The sequence below is a fragment of the Schistocerca gregaria genome, chromosome 1 (assembly GCF_023897955.1).
Source record: "Schistocerca gregaria isolate iqSchGreg1 chromosome 1, iqSchGreg1.2, whole genome shotgun sequence".
Classification (NCBI taxonomy): Eukaryota; Metazoa; Arthropoda; class Insecta; order Orthoptera; family Acrididae; genus Schistocerca; species Schistocerca gregaria.
This window is the reverse complement of record NC_064920.1, coordinates 752,633,472-752,649,168: the sequence shown is the minus strand read 5'-3', so window position 1 is coordinate 752,649,168 and position 15,697 is coordinate 752,633,472. Positions and strand designations below refer to the sequence as shown.

Here is a 15,697-nt window from a genome sequence, read left to right as displayed (position 1 = left end):
CTTTCACGATATCGGTACAAGTAAAGTAAAACGAATCTGAAAATGTTAATTTGTGATTATATCACATAAAATATATCTTAAAAAATATCGTTTTGCCATTAAAACATACAACTCATTCATGGTCTTTCTAAGGCGTAGTAGACAAAGATTATTGCATGCTTACGTAACATGTAAGTTGTAGTCAAGTTTTAGTAAGTAAATAAATAGTATTTTAACTAAATCTTCTACATGTATAAACTAAAGTCCCCTACTCCCTTCTTTTTGTATGTCAGTGATTTTATCATTATTCTTCCATTTCCACAGATGTTAATGTTTTGTCAATTGTTTGTTCTTTGGGGGAGATGTGTTCGGGAGGAAAGTTGGAATGGCAGTTGAATGCACGTAGCTGGTGTGGATGGAACGGTTGGACAATGAAAATGTTTTGTATTTTTCGTGAATAAACGTCGATGACTCAATAATTGTGCAGTTTATTATTGCAACATACACATGTAGGAAGACCAGCTGCAAGAAGACCAAGGATTTTTTTTCCTAGCGGAGAAACCTACATCAAAAGCAATTTAGGTTAAGTATCCCTTAACCACCAACAAATAACAGTGTGCTTAATTCGGTAAGTGCCGGTATTACTATTCGATGCAATCTTTGACATCGATAATAATTGGAATGCTCCCCAATGCTGCCCTACTTAATCCTCTTAGGAGTCGATTACTATTGTCATTCCCTTTCCGTAAGCAGCGTATTCTTTTGCTTCGTGGTTCAAATTATCTTTATACGAAATTTCATCAAATTAGGTTCACCGGTTTGATCGTGATAAGCCAAAGTTACTTTCACATTAACGATATTAGTATGGATATATAAATATTCGTATACGAGGGAACACAGGAACAGACGTGCTGGCTACACAGTCAAGCCTCCACCTGAGTGACGGCTTATCAGCTAACTTTTCCACAATGGCGCCGGGAGTGTGCAGAGCGGCTCTATCTGGCTGTTAATGTTAATGTGAGCCATCTGTGGAGACGCTCATCCAGAATCACGAGCCTCGGTGGCTGAGGGCCCCGAAGCGAAGCCGCAGTCGCAGGCGCCGGCGGAAGCTCGGCGTAATGCCTGAGGACGGCGGCCGTCTGGCTGACAGGAAAAGGGTTGGTGGGGGGGGGGGGGGAGGGGGAAGAGAGGGGGAGGTGGCAGCCGCCCCACTGCTGACACCGCGAGGAGCTCGGCCCCCGCAGAGCGCTTCCACCGTGCCTTATGCCACGGGCGTTACGTCTGAGGCGCATTAACAGGGAATTTATGGGGGCCGCAGCAGAAATACGTCTGGTAAATTCCAGCTGCCGAGGAGGGCACTGTCGCAAAGTCGGGGAATGTGCACGTAGCTTCAGCATTAATAGGGAGCTCCGAGCTGCGCCCGGTCTTTAATTACACGAAGGGTCAAAACGACAAGGCTGAAATATAGAAACAATAATTCAGGCAAGATCTGAGCAAAGTACAACACCGAAACGGAACATCTAGAACTTTAGTACCCCCACATCATCATTCTTAAAATTCGTATTACCCGAACTGAAGAGGAATTACTGTAACGGTATTTACGAATTTACTGCTTTGCTTTCGTTTCTCTTAGTTACGGAAGTTTATTTTGTCTTCTTTGCCTTCTACGTTCACGTTCAACTTAGCACGTGGCAGATATTGCGTCAACAAGAACAGGATTTTCCTTTAAGATTATTCTTTTCCTGTACCACTGCACACAAAGTTATCTCCATTACATACTCTCCTTCCTACATATGTAGAACCTATATATTAAGTTGAATACTAACACTAACTAATTCTGTTTTGTATCGTTAGAGGATTCACTTGTGATGGTACAAGGAACGCACTTAAAGAGCTCTAATGACCCGAAAAGTAAACATAATTCCTTCTTTGATAACCTCTGATATCTAGTAACTCGAACGGCGTGTATCAGACATATCATAGCATAATTAAGAAGCCGTGATCAGAAAGCACAGGCTGCTAACCAATGGCATCTCATTATGTACAGTGATGAATCGCCGTTCTGCACTACCTCATTTATGTTGTATGAGTCTTCATATTCTTGTCAAATAAAATTACTGAAGTGCCACAATCTAAAACTACTTCTGTCCTCCACTTCTACGTTTACAAATGTCGAAGACGCAATTATGGGATTTATTTATTGACGATCTGAAACACTTCTTCACGGAGTGTTTGTCCTCCTCGGTGCCTCCCGATTCCCAGCTTTTGCTGGCCGGCGACTGATTTGGTTCCAAGATACGGAATCTTTCCGGAACCGTGTCTCTTTGCTCCCCTTTGAATTCCTGACTATTGTACGTTACTGGGAGGACACGACCTGTTCCATCTCTCCTTGCCAAGACCTTAAATGTTGCTTCGCTCAAACGGCATCTGCGTGCGACAGTCAGGGCTGTGCTTAGCAACGTGGGGACTTGGGATCCGCTCAAGAAACAGACCAGGTACGAAAACGTATCCTTCCTGCCATTAGGGCTGTTAGGACTTAACAGTATTACGGTTACGTCTGGTACCTATGTTGTTACCTACGGTGACACTGAATTCACTGACTAAATTTGGCATGCCTTTATTTGAGACAGGAAATATTTTGAATGATTCGTAAAAGTACGTGTTTCCTGTTAAGCGTCAGCGTTTCGCTTGCGTAGAGGACTGATGGTTTTATGAACGTCTGGTCGTATGTGAAGTATGCTAGCGGCAACACACAATCAGTGCCTTCTCTGCGCGATAGCAATGGAGAGTCTATCGAAGACAATGCTGCCAAAGCAGAGTTACTAAACACAGCCTTCCGAAATGCCTTCACAAAAGAAGACGAAGTAAATATTCCAGAATTCTAATCGAGAACAGCTGCCAACATGAGTAACGTAGAAGTAAATATCCTCAGAGTAGTGAAGCAACCTAAATCGCTTAATAAAAACAAATCTTTTGGTTCAGACTGTATACCAATTAGGTTCCTTTCAGAGTATGGTGATTTAATAGCTCTATACCTAATAACCGTATACAACCGTTCGCTCGACGAAAGATCCGTACCCAAAGACTGGAAAGTTGCACAGGTCACACCAATATTCAAGGAAGGTAGAAAGAGTAATTACAGGCCCATATCATTAACGTCGATATGCAGCAGGATTTTGGACCATATATTGTGTTCGAACATAATGAATTACCTCGAAGAAAACGGTCTGTTGACACCCGGTCAACATGGATTTAGAAAACATCGTTCTTGTGAAACACAACTAGCTCTTTGCTCGCATAAAATGTTGAGGGCTATTGACTAGGTACTTCAGATCGATTCCGTATTTCTGGGTTTCCGGAAGCCTTTTGACACCATACCACACAAGAGGCTTGTACTGGAATTGCATGCTTATGGAATATTGTTTCACTTATGCGACTGGATTCTAGATTTCCTGTCAGAGAGGCCATAGTTCGTAGTAACTGACGGAAAGTATTCGAGTAAAGTGGAAATGATTTCTTGCGTTCCCCAAGGTAGTGTTTTAGGCCTTTTTCTTTTGCTTATTTATATAAAAGATTTGAGAGACAATATGAGCAGCCGTCTTAGGTTGTTTACAGATAACGCTGTCGTTTATCGTCCAATAATGTCATCAGAAGATCAAAACAAATTGCAAAACGATTTAGAAAAGATATCTGAATGGTGCGAGAAGTCGCAGTTGACCCTAAATAGCGAAAAGTGTGAGGTCATCCACACGAGTGCTAAAAGTAACTCATTAAACTTCGGTTACTTGATAAATCAGTCTAATCTAAAGGCCGTAAATGCAACTAAATAGCTAAGTATTACAATTACGAACAACTTATATTGGATGGAACACATAGAAAATGTTGTGGGGGAAGGCTAACCAAAGGCTGCGTTTTATTGGCAGGACTCTTAGAAAATGTAACAGATCTACTAAGGAAACTGCCTACACTACGCTTGTCCGTCCTCTTTTAGAATACTGGTGCACGGTGTGGGATCCTTACCAGATAGGGCTGACGGAGTACATAAAAACAGTTCAAAGAAGGGCAGCACGTTTTGTATTATCGCGAAATAGGGGGAGAGTGTCATTGAAATGATATAGGATTTGGGATGGACATCATTAAAAGAAAGGTGTTTTTCGTTGCGACTTAATCTTCTCTCGAAATTCCAATCACCATCTTTCTCCTCCGAATGCGAAAATATTTTGTTGACACCGACGAACATAGGGATAAACGATCACCATGATAAAATAGGATATAGGTGTTCGTTCTTTCCGCGCGCTATACGAGATTGGAATAATAGAGAATTGTGAAGGTGGTTCGATGAACCCTCTGGCACGCACTTATATGTGATTTGCAGAGAAGCCATGTAGATGTAGATGTAGAAACGTGTTGTAGTGCAGAATTTTTTTCTGCCTTGATATGGATCTTTTTTTTGTAGAGATTTTGTATTAGTCGAAATGTTCTTTTTTTCGTTTCGATCAGTTCTCCGAGACACTTAAAGTATGGGACACTGATTTTACCGTATTTTGTTGTGGATGCTGAGAGAGAGTGTGGTGAAAGGGCCTCCAACAACAGACTGGTAAGGCACGTAAGACAACGGCGTCACAATACCAATGAAAAGGGCTATCGCTCCGTCAGGCACATGATACAGACCTAAACCGCCCCTGAGGGTCTCGTGCCTTATCTTGAACAGCAGGCCGCGACAAACAAATGAACACAATGCCGCTAGTATATAGCAGGCCTCGAGTGGCGGAATAGCAAGTGGCTGTGCCACGTTAGGGATACGTGACACCAAATACACTTTTACATATTTTGTCCGTTGCAGAGGATCGAGTGCTCGTAAACGGTGATGTGAGAACCCAGCTCATACACGCCTGGAAATTGAAATAAGAACACTGTGAATTCATTGTCCCAGGAAAGGGAAACTTTATTGACACATTCCTGGGGTCAGATACATCACATGATCACACTGACAGAACCACAGGCACATAGACACAGGCAACAGAGCATGCACAATATCGGCACTAGTACAGTGTATATCCACCTTCCGCAGCAAAGCAGGCTGCTATTCTACCATGGAGACGATCGTAGAGATGCTGGATGTAGTCCTGTGGAACGGCTTGCCATGCCATTTCCACCTGGCGCCTCAGTTGGACCAGCGTTCGTGCTGGACGTGCAGACCGCGTGAGACGACGCTTCATCCAGTCCCAAACATGCTCAATGGGGGACAGATCCGGAGATCTTGCTGGCCAGGGTAGTTGACTTACACCTTCTAGAGCACGTTGGGTGGCACGGGATACATGCGGACGTGCATTGTCCTGTTGGAACAGCAAGTTCCCTTGCCGGTCTAGGAATCGTAGAACGATGGGTTCGATGACGGTTTGGATGTACCGTGCACTATTCAGTGTCCCTCGACGATCGCCAGAGGTGCACGGCCAGTGTAGGAGATCGCTCCCCACACCATGATCCGGGTGTTGGCCTTGTGTGCCTCGGTCGTATGTAGTCCTGATTGTGGCGCTCACCTGCACGGCGCCAAACACGCATACGACCATCATTGGCACCAAGGCAGAAGCGACTCTCATCGCTGAAGACGACACGTCTCCATTCGTCCATCCATTCACTCCTGTCGCGGCACCACTGGAGGCGGGCTGCACGATGTTGGGGCGTGAGCGGAAGACGGCCTAACGGTGTGCGGGACCGTAGCCCAGCTTCATGGAGACGGTTGCGAATGGTCCTCGCCGATACCCCAGGAGCAACAGTGTCCCTAATTTGCTGGGAAGTGGCGGTGGGGTCCCCTACGGCACTGCGTAGGATCCTACGGTCTTGGCGTGCATCCGTGCGTCGCTGCCGTCCGGTCCCAGGTCGACGGGCACTTGCACCTTCCGCCGACCACTGGCGACAACATCGATGTACTGTGGAGACCTCGCGCCCCACGTGTTGAGCAATTCGGCGGTACGTCCACCCGGCCGCCCGCATGCCCACTATACGCCCTCGCTCAAAGTCCGTCAACTGCACATACGGTTCACGTCCACGCTGTCGCGGCATGCTACCAGTGTTAAAGACTGCGATGGAGCTCCGTATGCCACGGCAAACTGGCTGACACTGACGGCGGCGGTGCACAAATGCTGCGCAGATAGCGCCATTCGACGGCCAACACCGCGGTCCCTGGTGTGTCCGCTGTGCCGTGCGTGTGATCATTGCTTGTACAGCCGTCTCGCAGTGTCCGGAGCAAGTATGGTGGGTCTGACACACCGGTGTCAATGTGTTCTTTTTTCCATTTCCAGGAGTGGGAAGTACGTCACATATTGGGTGTTGTTAGGGCGTCAGAGGACAGTGCACCTTCAGTAGCAGGGTCGTCATCCTGTACGCACATCCGATGGACGCAGTCATCAGAAGGAGTACGGCGCTGTCTGTTCTGTTTCCACGGCGACCGTTGCTTCCTAATACTACTTAAACAAACTTACGCTAGGAACAACACACACACCCACGGCGGAGGGAGGATTCGAACCTCTGACAGGAGAGGCCGCACAATCCGCGACATGGCGGCCGAGACCGCGTGGCCACTCCCCGCGGCGATGACGAACCATCCTAGCACTAGTCACACCCAGACCCAAACTTCCATATGCCCTCAACCATGGGTCTACAGCCTGTACTCGTACATCCATTATGAATATTTCTCTAGAGTTGAGACATTTTACTTGGAAGTCGTTTGTCCGGTGTCGGCGGATAAATACACTACTGGCCATTAAAATTGCTACACCACGAAGATGACGTGCTACAGACGCGAAATTTAACCGTCAGGAAGAAGATGTTTGGAATTGCAAATGATTAGCTTTTCAGAGCATTCATGCAACGTTGGGGCCGCTGGCGACACCTCCAACGTGTGGACATAAGAAAAGTTTCCGACCGATTTCTCATAGACAAACAGCAGTTGATCGGCGTTTCCTGGTGAAACGTTGTGATGCACCGTGTAAGGAGGGGAAATGCGTACCATCACGTATGCGACTTTGATAAAGGTCGGATTGTAGCCTATCACGATTGCGGTTTATCGTATCGCGACATTGCTGCTCGCGTTGGTCGAGATTCAATGACTGTTAGCAGAATATGGAATCGGTGCGTTCAGGAGGGTAATACGGCCTCATATCACTAGCAGTCGACATGACAGGCATCTTATCGACATGGCTGTAACGGATCGTGCAGCCATGTCTCGATCGCTGAGTCAACAGATGGGGACATTTGCAAGAGAACAACCATCTGCACGAACAGTTCGACGACGTTTGCAGCAGCATCGACTATCAGCTCGGAGACCACGGCTGTGGTTACCCTTGACGCTGCACCACGGACAGGAGCGCCTGTCATGCTGTACTCAACGAGGAACCTGGGCGCACGAATGGCTAAACGTCATTTTTTCGGATGAATACAAGTCCTGTTTATCTGATGGTCGCATCCGTGTTTGGTGACATCGCGGTGAACGCACATTGGAAGCATGTACTCGTCATCGCCATACTGGCGTATAACCCGGCGTGACGTTACATTTCAGATGCGTTACGACCCGTGGCTTTACCCTTCATTGGATCCCTGCGAAACCCTACATTTCAGCAGGATAATGCACGACTGCATGTTGCAGGTCCTGAACGGGCCTTTCTGGATACAGAGAATGTTCGACTGCTGCCCTGGCCAACACTTTCTCCAGATCTCTCACCAATTGAAAACGTGTCAACAATGGTGGCCGAGCAACTGGCTCGTCACAATACGCCAGTCACTACTCTTGATGAACTGTGGTATCGTGTTGAAGCTGCATGGGCAGCTGTACCTGTACACGCCGCCGTCCAAGCTCTGTTTGACTCAATGCCCAGGCGTATCAAGGCTGTTATTACGGCCATAGATGGTTGTTCTGAGTACTGATTTCTCAGGATCTATGCACCCAAATTGCTGAAAATGTAATCACGTGTCAGTTCTAGTATAATATATTTGTCGAATGAATACCCGTTTATCATCTGCATTTCTTCTTGGTATAGCAATTTAAATGGCCAGTAGTGTACACATGTATATTGCAGTGACCGTATTATTTACGATGCAATGTTCCGTAGGACATGCATGCATGTCCGCCGACGCTGGGAAACTGACTTTCAAGTAAAATATCTGCCCTGTACAGGAGTATACATAAAGGATGAACGAATACATGTTGTAGGCGTATGGCTGACGACATACGGAAGTTTGAGTCTGACTGATAGCCAAATGGCCGGCCGCAGTGTCCGAGCGTTTCTAGGCGCTTCAGTCTGGAACCGCGCGACCGCTACAGTCGCAGGTTCGAATCCTGCCTCGGAGATGGAAGTGTGTGATGTCCTTAGGTTAGTTAGGTTTAAGTAGTTCTAGGTTCTAGGGGACTGATGACCACAGCAGTTAAGTAGCATAGCGCTCAGAGGCGTTTGATAGCCAAATGGTAAGGTGAGCGCTGACGAGAAATCCGGATTCGAGTCCTGTTCCGACATAAATTTTCATTGTCGTCATTCCATTATGCAGCTGATGGTTGTCCGTATTCGGAACTGCGAATATATTTCATGTGTAGATCAGGAGAGAGTCCATCTCCTTCTCTCATGCCCTTCTCAATGTCAAAGGGTTCTGAGAACTGACCCACAAATTTTACTTTAGGTTTCCTGCCAGCTAGTGTGTGTTTTATGAGTTCTCGTGTTTTGGGATCTAGTCCCTCTCTTCAAGATTCGGAATAGTGAAGACCTATCTATCGAGCCTATGTGCATACTAAAGGATTCTGTCTGAGGACTCGCATTTTGAGGTTAAAAATGGTCTGGGCATGATGGTAGTAAGTTGCTGTGGGACCAAACTGCTGAGATCATCGGTCCCTAGGCTTGTACACTACTTAACCTAACTTAAACTAACTTACGATAAGAACAACACACACACCCTTGCCCGAGGGAAGGCTCGAACCTCCGACCGGGATAGGCGCGCGAACCGTGTCTAGGCGCCCCAGACCACGCCCCTATCCCACGCGTCTGTTCTGAGCATGACCCGTGGCCTGTTCGGCCTCAGTAATAATAATAATAATAATAATACTTTCCCAAAGAACATGATTTCTTGTAACGATACGAGTGTTTAGAGGAAGATTAAAAAGAGATTTGACTGTCGCTCTGCGTTCAGACTTCCAGTTTGTTGCTGTAGAAGTGGTTACTCAACGACTGGCGCTCTCGTAAGGTATTCAGTAGTCTAGTAAGATTTTGATTTCTCAAAAATGCTTGTGGAGTGCGCTGTATTAGAGTCTGTAAGTATTGCGCAGTGATGTTACAGTAACGAAGCACAGTGATCACCAAGCAAAGCGCATCGCACTGTCACTGATTTCAAGACAGTTGTGCACATACCGACGAGCCACCCGAAGCGCTGTCATTCCCAGGTACAACAATATTTTGATGCGATTCTTCAATTTCTCCAGGGGTATTTTATGACGTAATAAATCTCGGGTGAACAGCCTGGTATGAGTGTGCATAAAACACAATATTTTGGCAATCGACCACTTTGCCATCATCAGGTGCGCTGAGGGGGATTGCCCTATATATACGTGGCGCCGGCCCACCGCCAGTCAGTACATCAGCGCACCTGATGATGGCAACGTGGTCGATTGCCGAAATATTGTGTCCTATGCACACTCATACCAGGCTGTTCACCCGCGATTTATTTCGTAATAATATTGTGGTTGAGGAATATGTTCTTAAGTCGTGCGAAAGGTAAAAGAAATCAATGAATTGCTGGAGAAATGGTTCCACTGTTTGCGAGATCACTTGCAAGCATACATCGCACCATGGGTCAAAGTGGCAAACGTGAAGGAGTGGCCACAAAGGTCTATCCAGGCAGGGACTGGCGTTGCGAGACAGCCCGGCGCGGCGCGGCGCGGCGCGGCGCGGCGCGGTGCCACCTCTCCAGATAAGCGTCGCGGGTGTTTGTAAACGCGGTGCGCGCGCATGCGCACAGGCCGCGCGGCTGATAGCCGCCCGCGCGGCGCCGCCTCGCACACAGTGGTGGCCCGGCGCCGGCAGCGCTCGCGACGGCCCAGCCGGGAGGCGGCAGACATGTGGAGCGCGCTCGTCGCCCGCATCTGGCGCGGTACGTAGCCGCCGCTCCCGGCGCAGCAGGTGACACCGGAAAGAGGCGCCACAACCAGTCAATGTTTCGTACACGGGCGTAATTCGGCTCGGGCTTAACTCCGTACTCACACATCGTGCACTATCTACATAATCTCCGTGTTGTTTCAAACACATTGCTCCTATATGGTCAACGAAACTCCTCAGTAACTAAGTTCGCGGGGACGACAGCGCGAATGAACTCGCCGGTTTTTGCATAACACAATTTTTTCTTGACTCACTTAAACATATTTCAACATAATTGTGCCATCATTCAGTCTTCGTTTCATATCTGAATAGTGCAAGTATTTTGTAACGATTATAATTTGATGCAAAATTTATCGTACACTTCTGTTACTATCGTCTTTTTTTATACCTTAACGGTTTTTTTCTAACTGTGAAATATCTCACTCATTTAGCTGGGTAGCATGTCATCTACGTTTCCAAACTGAGTTTGCTGTATGAGAACTTTGTGGACATATTTAAAACTTTTCATAAGGCTTTCTACTCGTCGAGCACATTAAGTACCACCCATACAAACAAATGTACATCTGTTGTTCAACTTCATTTTCCAATGAACAACAAGCGTGCATAACACAGTCAAGAGACACCTGTGTTTTGTTAAAAGAGGTACACTCAGTTCCTGCCTGTAGGCAAAATCAACAACGTTATTTAATTTATCCTCGATGTTTAAATGGTGTATATACTTCAAAGAGTTTTCGGATGTGTGGAGTTCATGATGTTTTTGTGAAATGTTGAGTGTGTTTTACATGTTGTCAGACATATTATACAAAAAGAATCCCGTATCATACAAAACACATACATTATTTCATAAGTTACCACAGTATCTGTTATGACATGTATACCTTTTTTGCAAAATGTTTGAGTTCATAAAATATATCAGAAAACTATGAAGTTCACAGTGCCTAACCACAGGTAACAACGCTGTTCATGTGACAAGGGGCACAATTAATAATATCGATCACATCAGGTAGCGTTCATTTCATGTAATTTAAATTACATGTTATCCTCTTTAATGGTAAACAAATAAATGTGTCCAAGACAAATTTATTGAAATGTTGTGCTACTCATGTGTAACTTAGTTTATATTTGTTTGTAGTATGAAACACTTTTATTTGTTTATAATACATAACAAACAATATTTTTGCACGATAAATGTACACTGCTTTCAAAAGTAGGCTTCTCCCCAATATATATACGCACATTGATGTTATTTATAAAACGAAATATTGATTGGTTGTCACGTTCCTTTTGTTATTATTACAATATTAAACAGTAGCGAAGGTATTCACTATGATTAAAATAAATTTTTAGTTAATGTATTTCAAGAAGCCTGATGTTAACGTTGCTTGTTCTCGCCACGTTAGAAGAATTCCTACAAGACTTTTCAGAAACTTCAGGGCTTGTTAAAAAGTTCGAATGTTACGTCCCGTAGTATCAGAAACCTGTTATACTGTGTGTGTGTGTGTGTGTGTGTGTGTGTGTGTGCGCGCGCTTGCGTGAGTGCGTAATGCGCGCGTGTGCTAGATTAGGAATTTAAATGGCTTAGTGTCAAAGATTTAAAATATATGTTGGTCGGCATAATTCTCAACAAATAATAATAAAATTACTTGATACGTATGATCAGCATTCAACAGGCGTTTGTTATGCTGGGTTGTGATGCCGATTTTTATTCTATATTTTAGACAGGACACCACATTCTCGATTAAAGTGAATTGAAATGAATAAACACATGCTTTTTTTAAACTTAAATCAAGGAATTCGAAGGAAGAAGTAGTAGGAAGAAGTCAGAAAAACTAACATATCACCCTGTCGGTATCTGAACACAATAAGGCAGCAAAATTCTAATAACGAAGCAACAAAATTCTTAAAAGAAGACCTTTGCGAATACCTGGAGACTGGTCAAAGAGCATAAATTTACTAATGTTTTGCTTATGTTGTTTTCTTAGCATCTATATACAAGCGAGCTTCAAGTTTGTAGCAGTGCCGGAAGTACTGACATTTTCTTCAATACGTATTTTCCATACACGCAAACTATTTAATTGTAACTCGCTTTAAAATGTGCGCTTTGCGGTTAACTGAGTTCCGTAAAACTTTAATGGGCACTCACTTTTAATATACTGCTGCCGATTCGAAACTCACCGAACGTAGAAATCATGCTTCGTCGAGATTATGAGGACGCCTAACCATAGATCAGCCGGGCGAGGTAGCTGCGCTGTCTCGGGCGCCTTGCCACGGTTCGCGCGGTTCTCCCCGTCGGAGGTTCGAGTCCTCACTCGGGCATGGGTGTGTGTGTTGTCCTTAGCGTAAGATAGTTTAAGTATTGTGTAAGCTTAGGGACCGTTGACCTCAGCAGATTGGTCCCATAGGAACTTCCCACCACCATAGACAATTCTGCTCCAAAACTGGTATCATCTTTTTCTAACTAGACCTTTTGTTTCTGCGTTACTCGTACTCCCCGGGAACGACATGCTAGCTTAGATTATATTTTCTTCTTTGATTGTTTATCCAAAAATCGGAACTCCATCACTGGTAATCTCACAATCATCTTTGACACTGCCGTATCAGAATAGTACCAAGGTACTGTAGACGTTTATTGTGAGTATAGTCCTTCCCAGTAGCAGAAAATTCTTTCTTTCTAACAGGAAAATGTGATTTTTTTCTTGACCATCCTTCTATGAAAATGAGCACTCAAGACTTATTACCGATGATACTCACACTTTTAATTTTAGTGTGTAATACTACACGTCCAACCCCTTGTTTTTTAATTTGCTTGTGATACTTATCAGTCTTATCACGTACTGTTACACAGTAAAGATGGAGTAAAAAAAAAATAAGAAAGAAGGAAGGAATATTAGAGATTAACGTTCATTGACAGCGCGGTCATTAGAGAAGGTTTATAAGCTCGTATTACGGATGGTTGGCAAAGGAAATCGGCCGTGCCCGTTTCAAAGGAACCATCCCGGCATTTGCCTGAAGTGATTCAGAAAAATGACGGAAAACCTAAATCTGGATGGCCAGACGTTGTTCTCCAGAATGAGTGTCCACTGTTGTTAACTACGACGAGTAAGAAGAGAAATCATGAAGTATCCAAGTTATTCACGCCCACGGGCGACGACGGTGCATGCTAGTGCAACTGCGGTTTTAGCCACAGGTAGCTGGCTATACTCGTGGTGTTCGAAGAAATTTACATCATCAGCTCCTGGCCGACGACGGAAGAAACGGTTGCGTCACAGACTTCCTGACCACCAGACTGTGTGCCATTGTCTTGAGTCCCAAACATCTCCACAGACTTTCACTGTGTAACGCGTGTCAGTGCTGATGATTTGTCAGCATAGAGGGGCCGTAGTTAGGAGTACGCCTTGATTCTATTCGAAGGGAGCCATTTGTATGGTGATTTTCCCCTTTCCATCGCCCTTTCTCCATTGGGTACATGACACTACGCTCTATACGTCTTAATCGCGGTTGTTTACGTTAGATGGCAATACTACGGACAGGAGACACTGCAATAAGCGAAATTCATGGAGCTAAAGAGAACCTTTAAGAGCGAATCAGTTCGCTAGATTACATTAATAGAATCAGTCCCATACGAAATTCATTAAATGTAGTCTGTAGTCGCAGTTGCGAATATGTACAACTTTCAGATGTAGAATGCAACGACGACAATGAAAATTTGTGCCGGACCTGAGCTCGAACTCAGATTTCTCTCTTATCGCGAGCGGTCGCCTTATCTGAATTAAGGCCAGACCCAAACTTATTTGACGTCAACCATGCTTCTCATAATGTGATTTACTTCTTTTACCTGCTGTAGATGTCCAGATTTAACTCTGAGAATCTAGCGTTCACAATAACACGTTCCCCTCATCCCATCATGATCGGGGGGGAGGGGGGGGGGGGGGCGAGGGAATGAATGTAGTGGCAGAAAACAGTGTTCAACGCTGCTATATTTTTTCTTTTTTAGATGGTTTACGTTGTATGTATCATTCAAATGGATAAACTGATTCTGAGCCGTCTTAAAGTGGTTTGTTTTGGTTAATTTATCGCCACAGGTTTCTTTGGAGACTGCTTCTTCGTTTCCGCGTGAACAATTGCAGACGAAAGTACTGCGAAAATATGCGAAATGGTTAGGAACGATCTACATCTACTTCCATACTCCGCAAGCCACCTGACGGTGTGTGGCGGAGGGTACCCTGAGTACCTCTATCGGTTCTCCCTTCTATTCCAATCTCGTATTGTACGTGGAAAGAAGAAGTGTCGGTATGCTTCTGTGTGGGCTCTAATCTCTCTGATTTTATCGTCATGGTCTCTTCGCGAGATATACGTAGGAGGGAGCAATATACTGCTTGACTCTTCGGTGAAGGTATGTTCTCGGAGCTTTAACAAAAGCCCGTACCGAGCTACTGAGCGTCTCTCCTGCAGAGTCTTCCACTGGAGTTTATCTATCATCTCCGTAACGCTTTCGCGATTACTAAATGATCCTGTAACGAAGCGCGCTGCTCTCCGTTGGATCTTCTCTATCAACCCTATCTGGTGCGGATCCCACACTGCTGAGCAGTATTCAAGTAGTGGGCGAACAAGCGTACTGTAACCTACTTCCTTTGTTGTCGGATCATAAAACGACCTTTGATGGTCGATTAAAACTCCTCTCTTCGTCGGGACAGGCCTTGGAAGGCCCAGCGTCACCGACCGTCCGCCGTGTCATCCTCTCAGCCAAGGGGCGTCACTGGATGCGGATACGGAGGGGCATGTGGTCAGCACACGACTCTCCCGGCCGTTGTCAGTTTTCGTGACCGGAGGCGCTACTTTTTAATCAAGTGGCTCATCAGTTTGCCTCACAAGGGCTGAGCCCACCCCGCTTGCCAACAGCGCTCTGCAGACCGAACGTTCACCCATCCAAGTGCTAGCCCAGCCCGACATCGCTTAACTTCGGTGATCTGACGGGAACCGGTGTTACCACTGCGGCGAGGCCGTTGGCAGGCTAGTTATTACTCAACAGATAATCAGATAAGTTTTCGTGAATGAAGTGTAGCTGATAGATGACAGTAAGAATAGCTCCACTCGTAAGACTTTTGTTTCAAAAAAGCGAGGCTAAGTGCACCCCGAAAAATGGCAACAGCGCATGGCGGCCTGGATGGTCACCCATCCAAGCGCCGACCACGCCCGATGATCTCACGGGAACCGGTGTGACCACTGCGGCAAGGCCGTTGGAATCGTCCATTAAGGGTCTATGAAGTACCTAAATGTCATACCAACATCAGAAAAAAATCAAACTACATTTTTTTTCTTTAAGAATCAACGATGAGGGAGCTGTGTGCTATATGAGTGCACCGCTTATCAAATCCTGCCCATAACTGAATCCTGGTGGAAGACGATTGTCGTGCGTTGAGAGAGGTGAATGAAGCTTGTCCTTATTGTTATTATCGGCCTTCGGGACGTGCCCATACAACCATCGCAGTAGTGTAGTGTCAGTTATGATATCCAGTCCACGAGCGGAGAAAACCCCGACCCGTCGAACCCGGGCAACTTTGATTAGCAGACCGCGGCGCTGA

General features: G+C 45.5%; 1 protein-coding gene across 4 annotated transcripts in view; it reads left to right on the top strand.

Annotated features, from left to right (window-relative positions):
- LOC126267692 (probable 3',5'-cyclic phosphodiesterase pde-5) overlaps nucleotides 1–15,697 on the top strand; it is a 1,251,264-nt gene that overhangs the window by 486,180 nt on the left and 749,387 nt on the right. For 2 of the 4 annotated variants that reach the window (XM_049973010.1, XM_049973016.1), the window contains exon 1: nucleotides 10,024–10,110. The exons of the other annotated variants lie outside the window; for them this stretch is intronic. In XM_049973010.1, coding sequence (XP_049828967.1) covers nucleotides 10,077–10,110 — 34 coding nt within the window. In that variant the 5' untranslated portion in view covers nucleotides 10,024–10,076. Of the gene's footprint in view, nucleotides 1–10,023; nucleotides 10,111–15,697 lie in introns of those variants that run through there. 4 annotated transcript variants of the gene reach the window in all.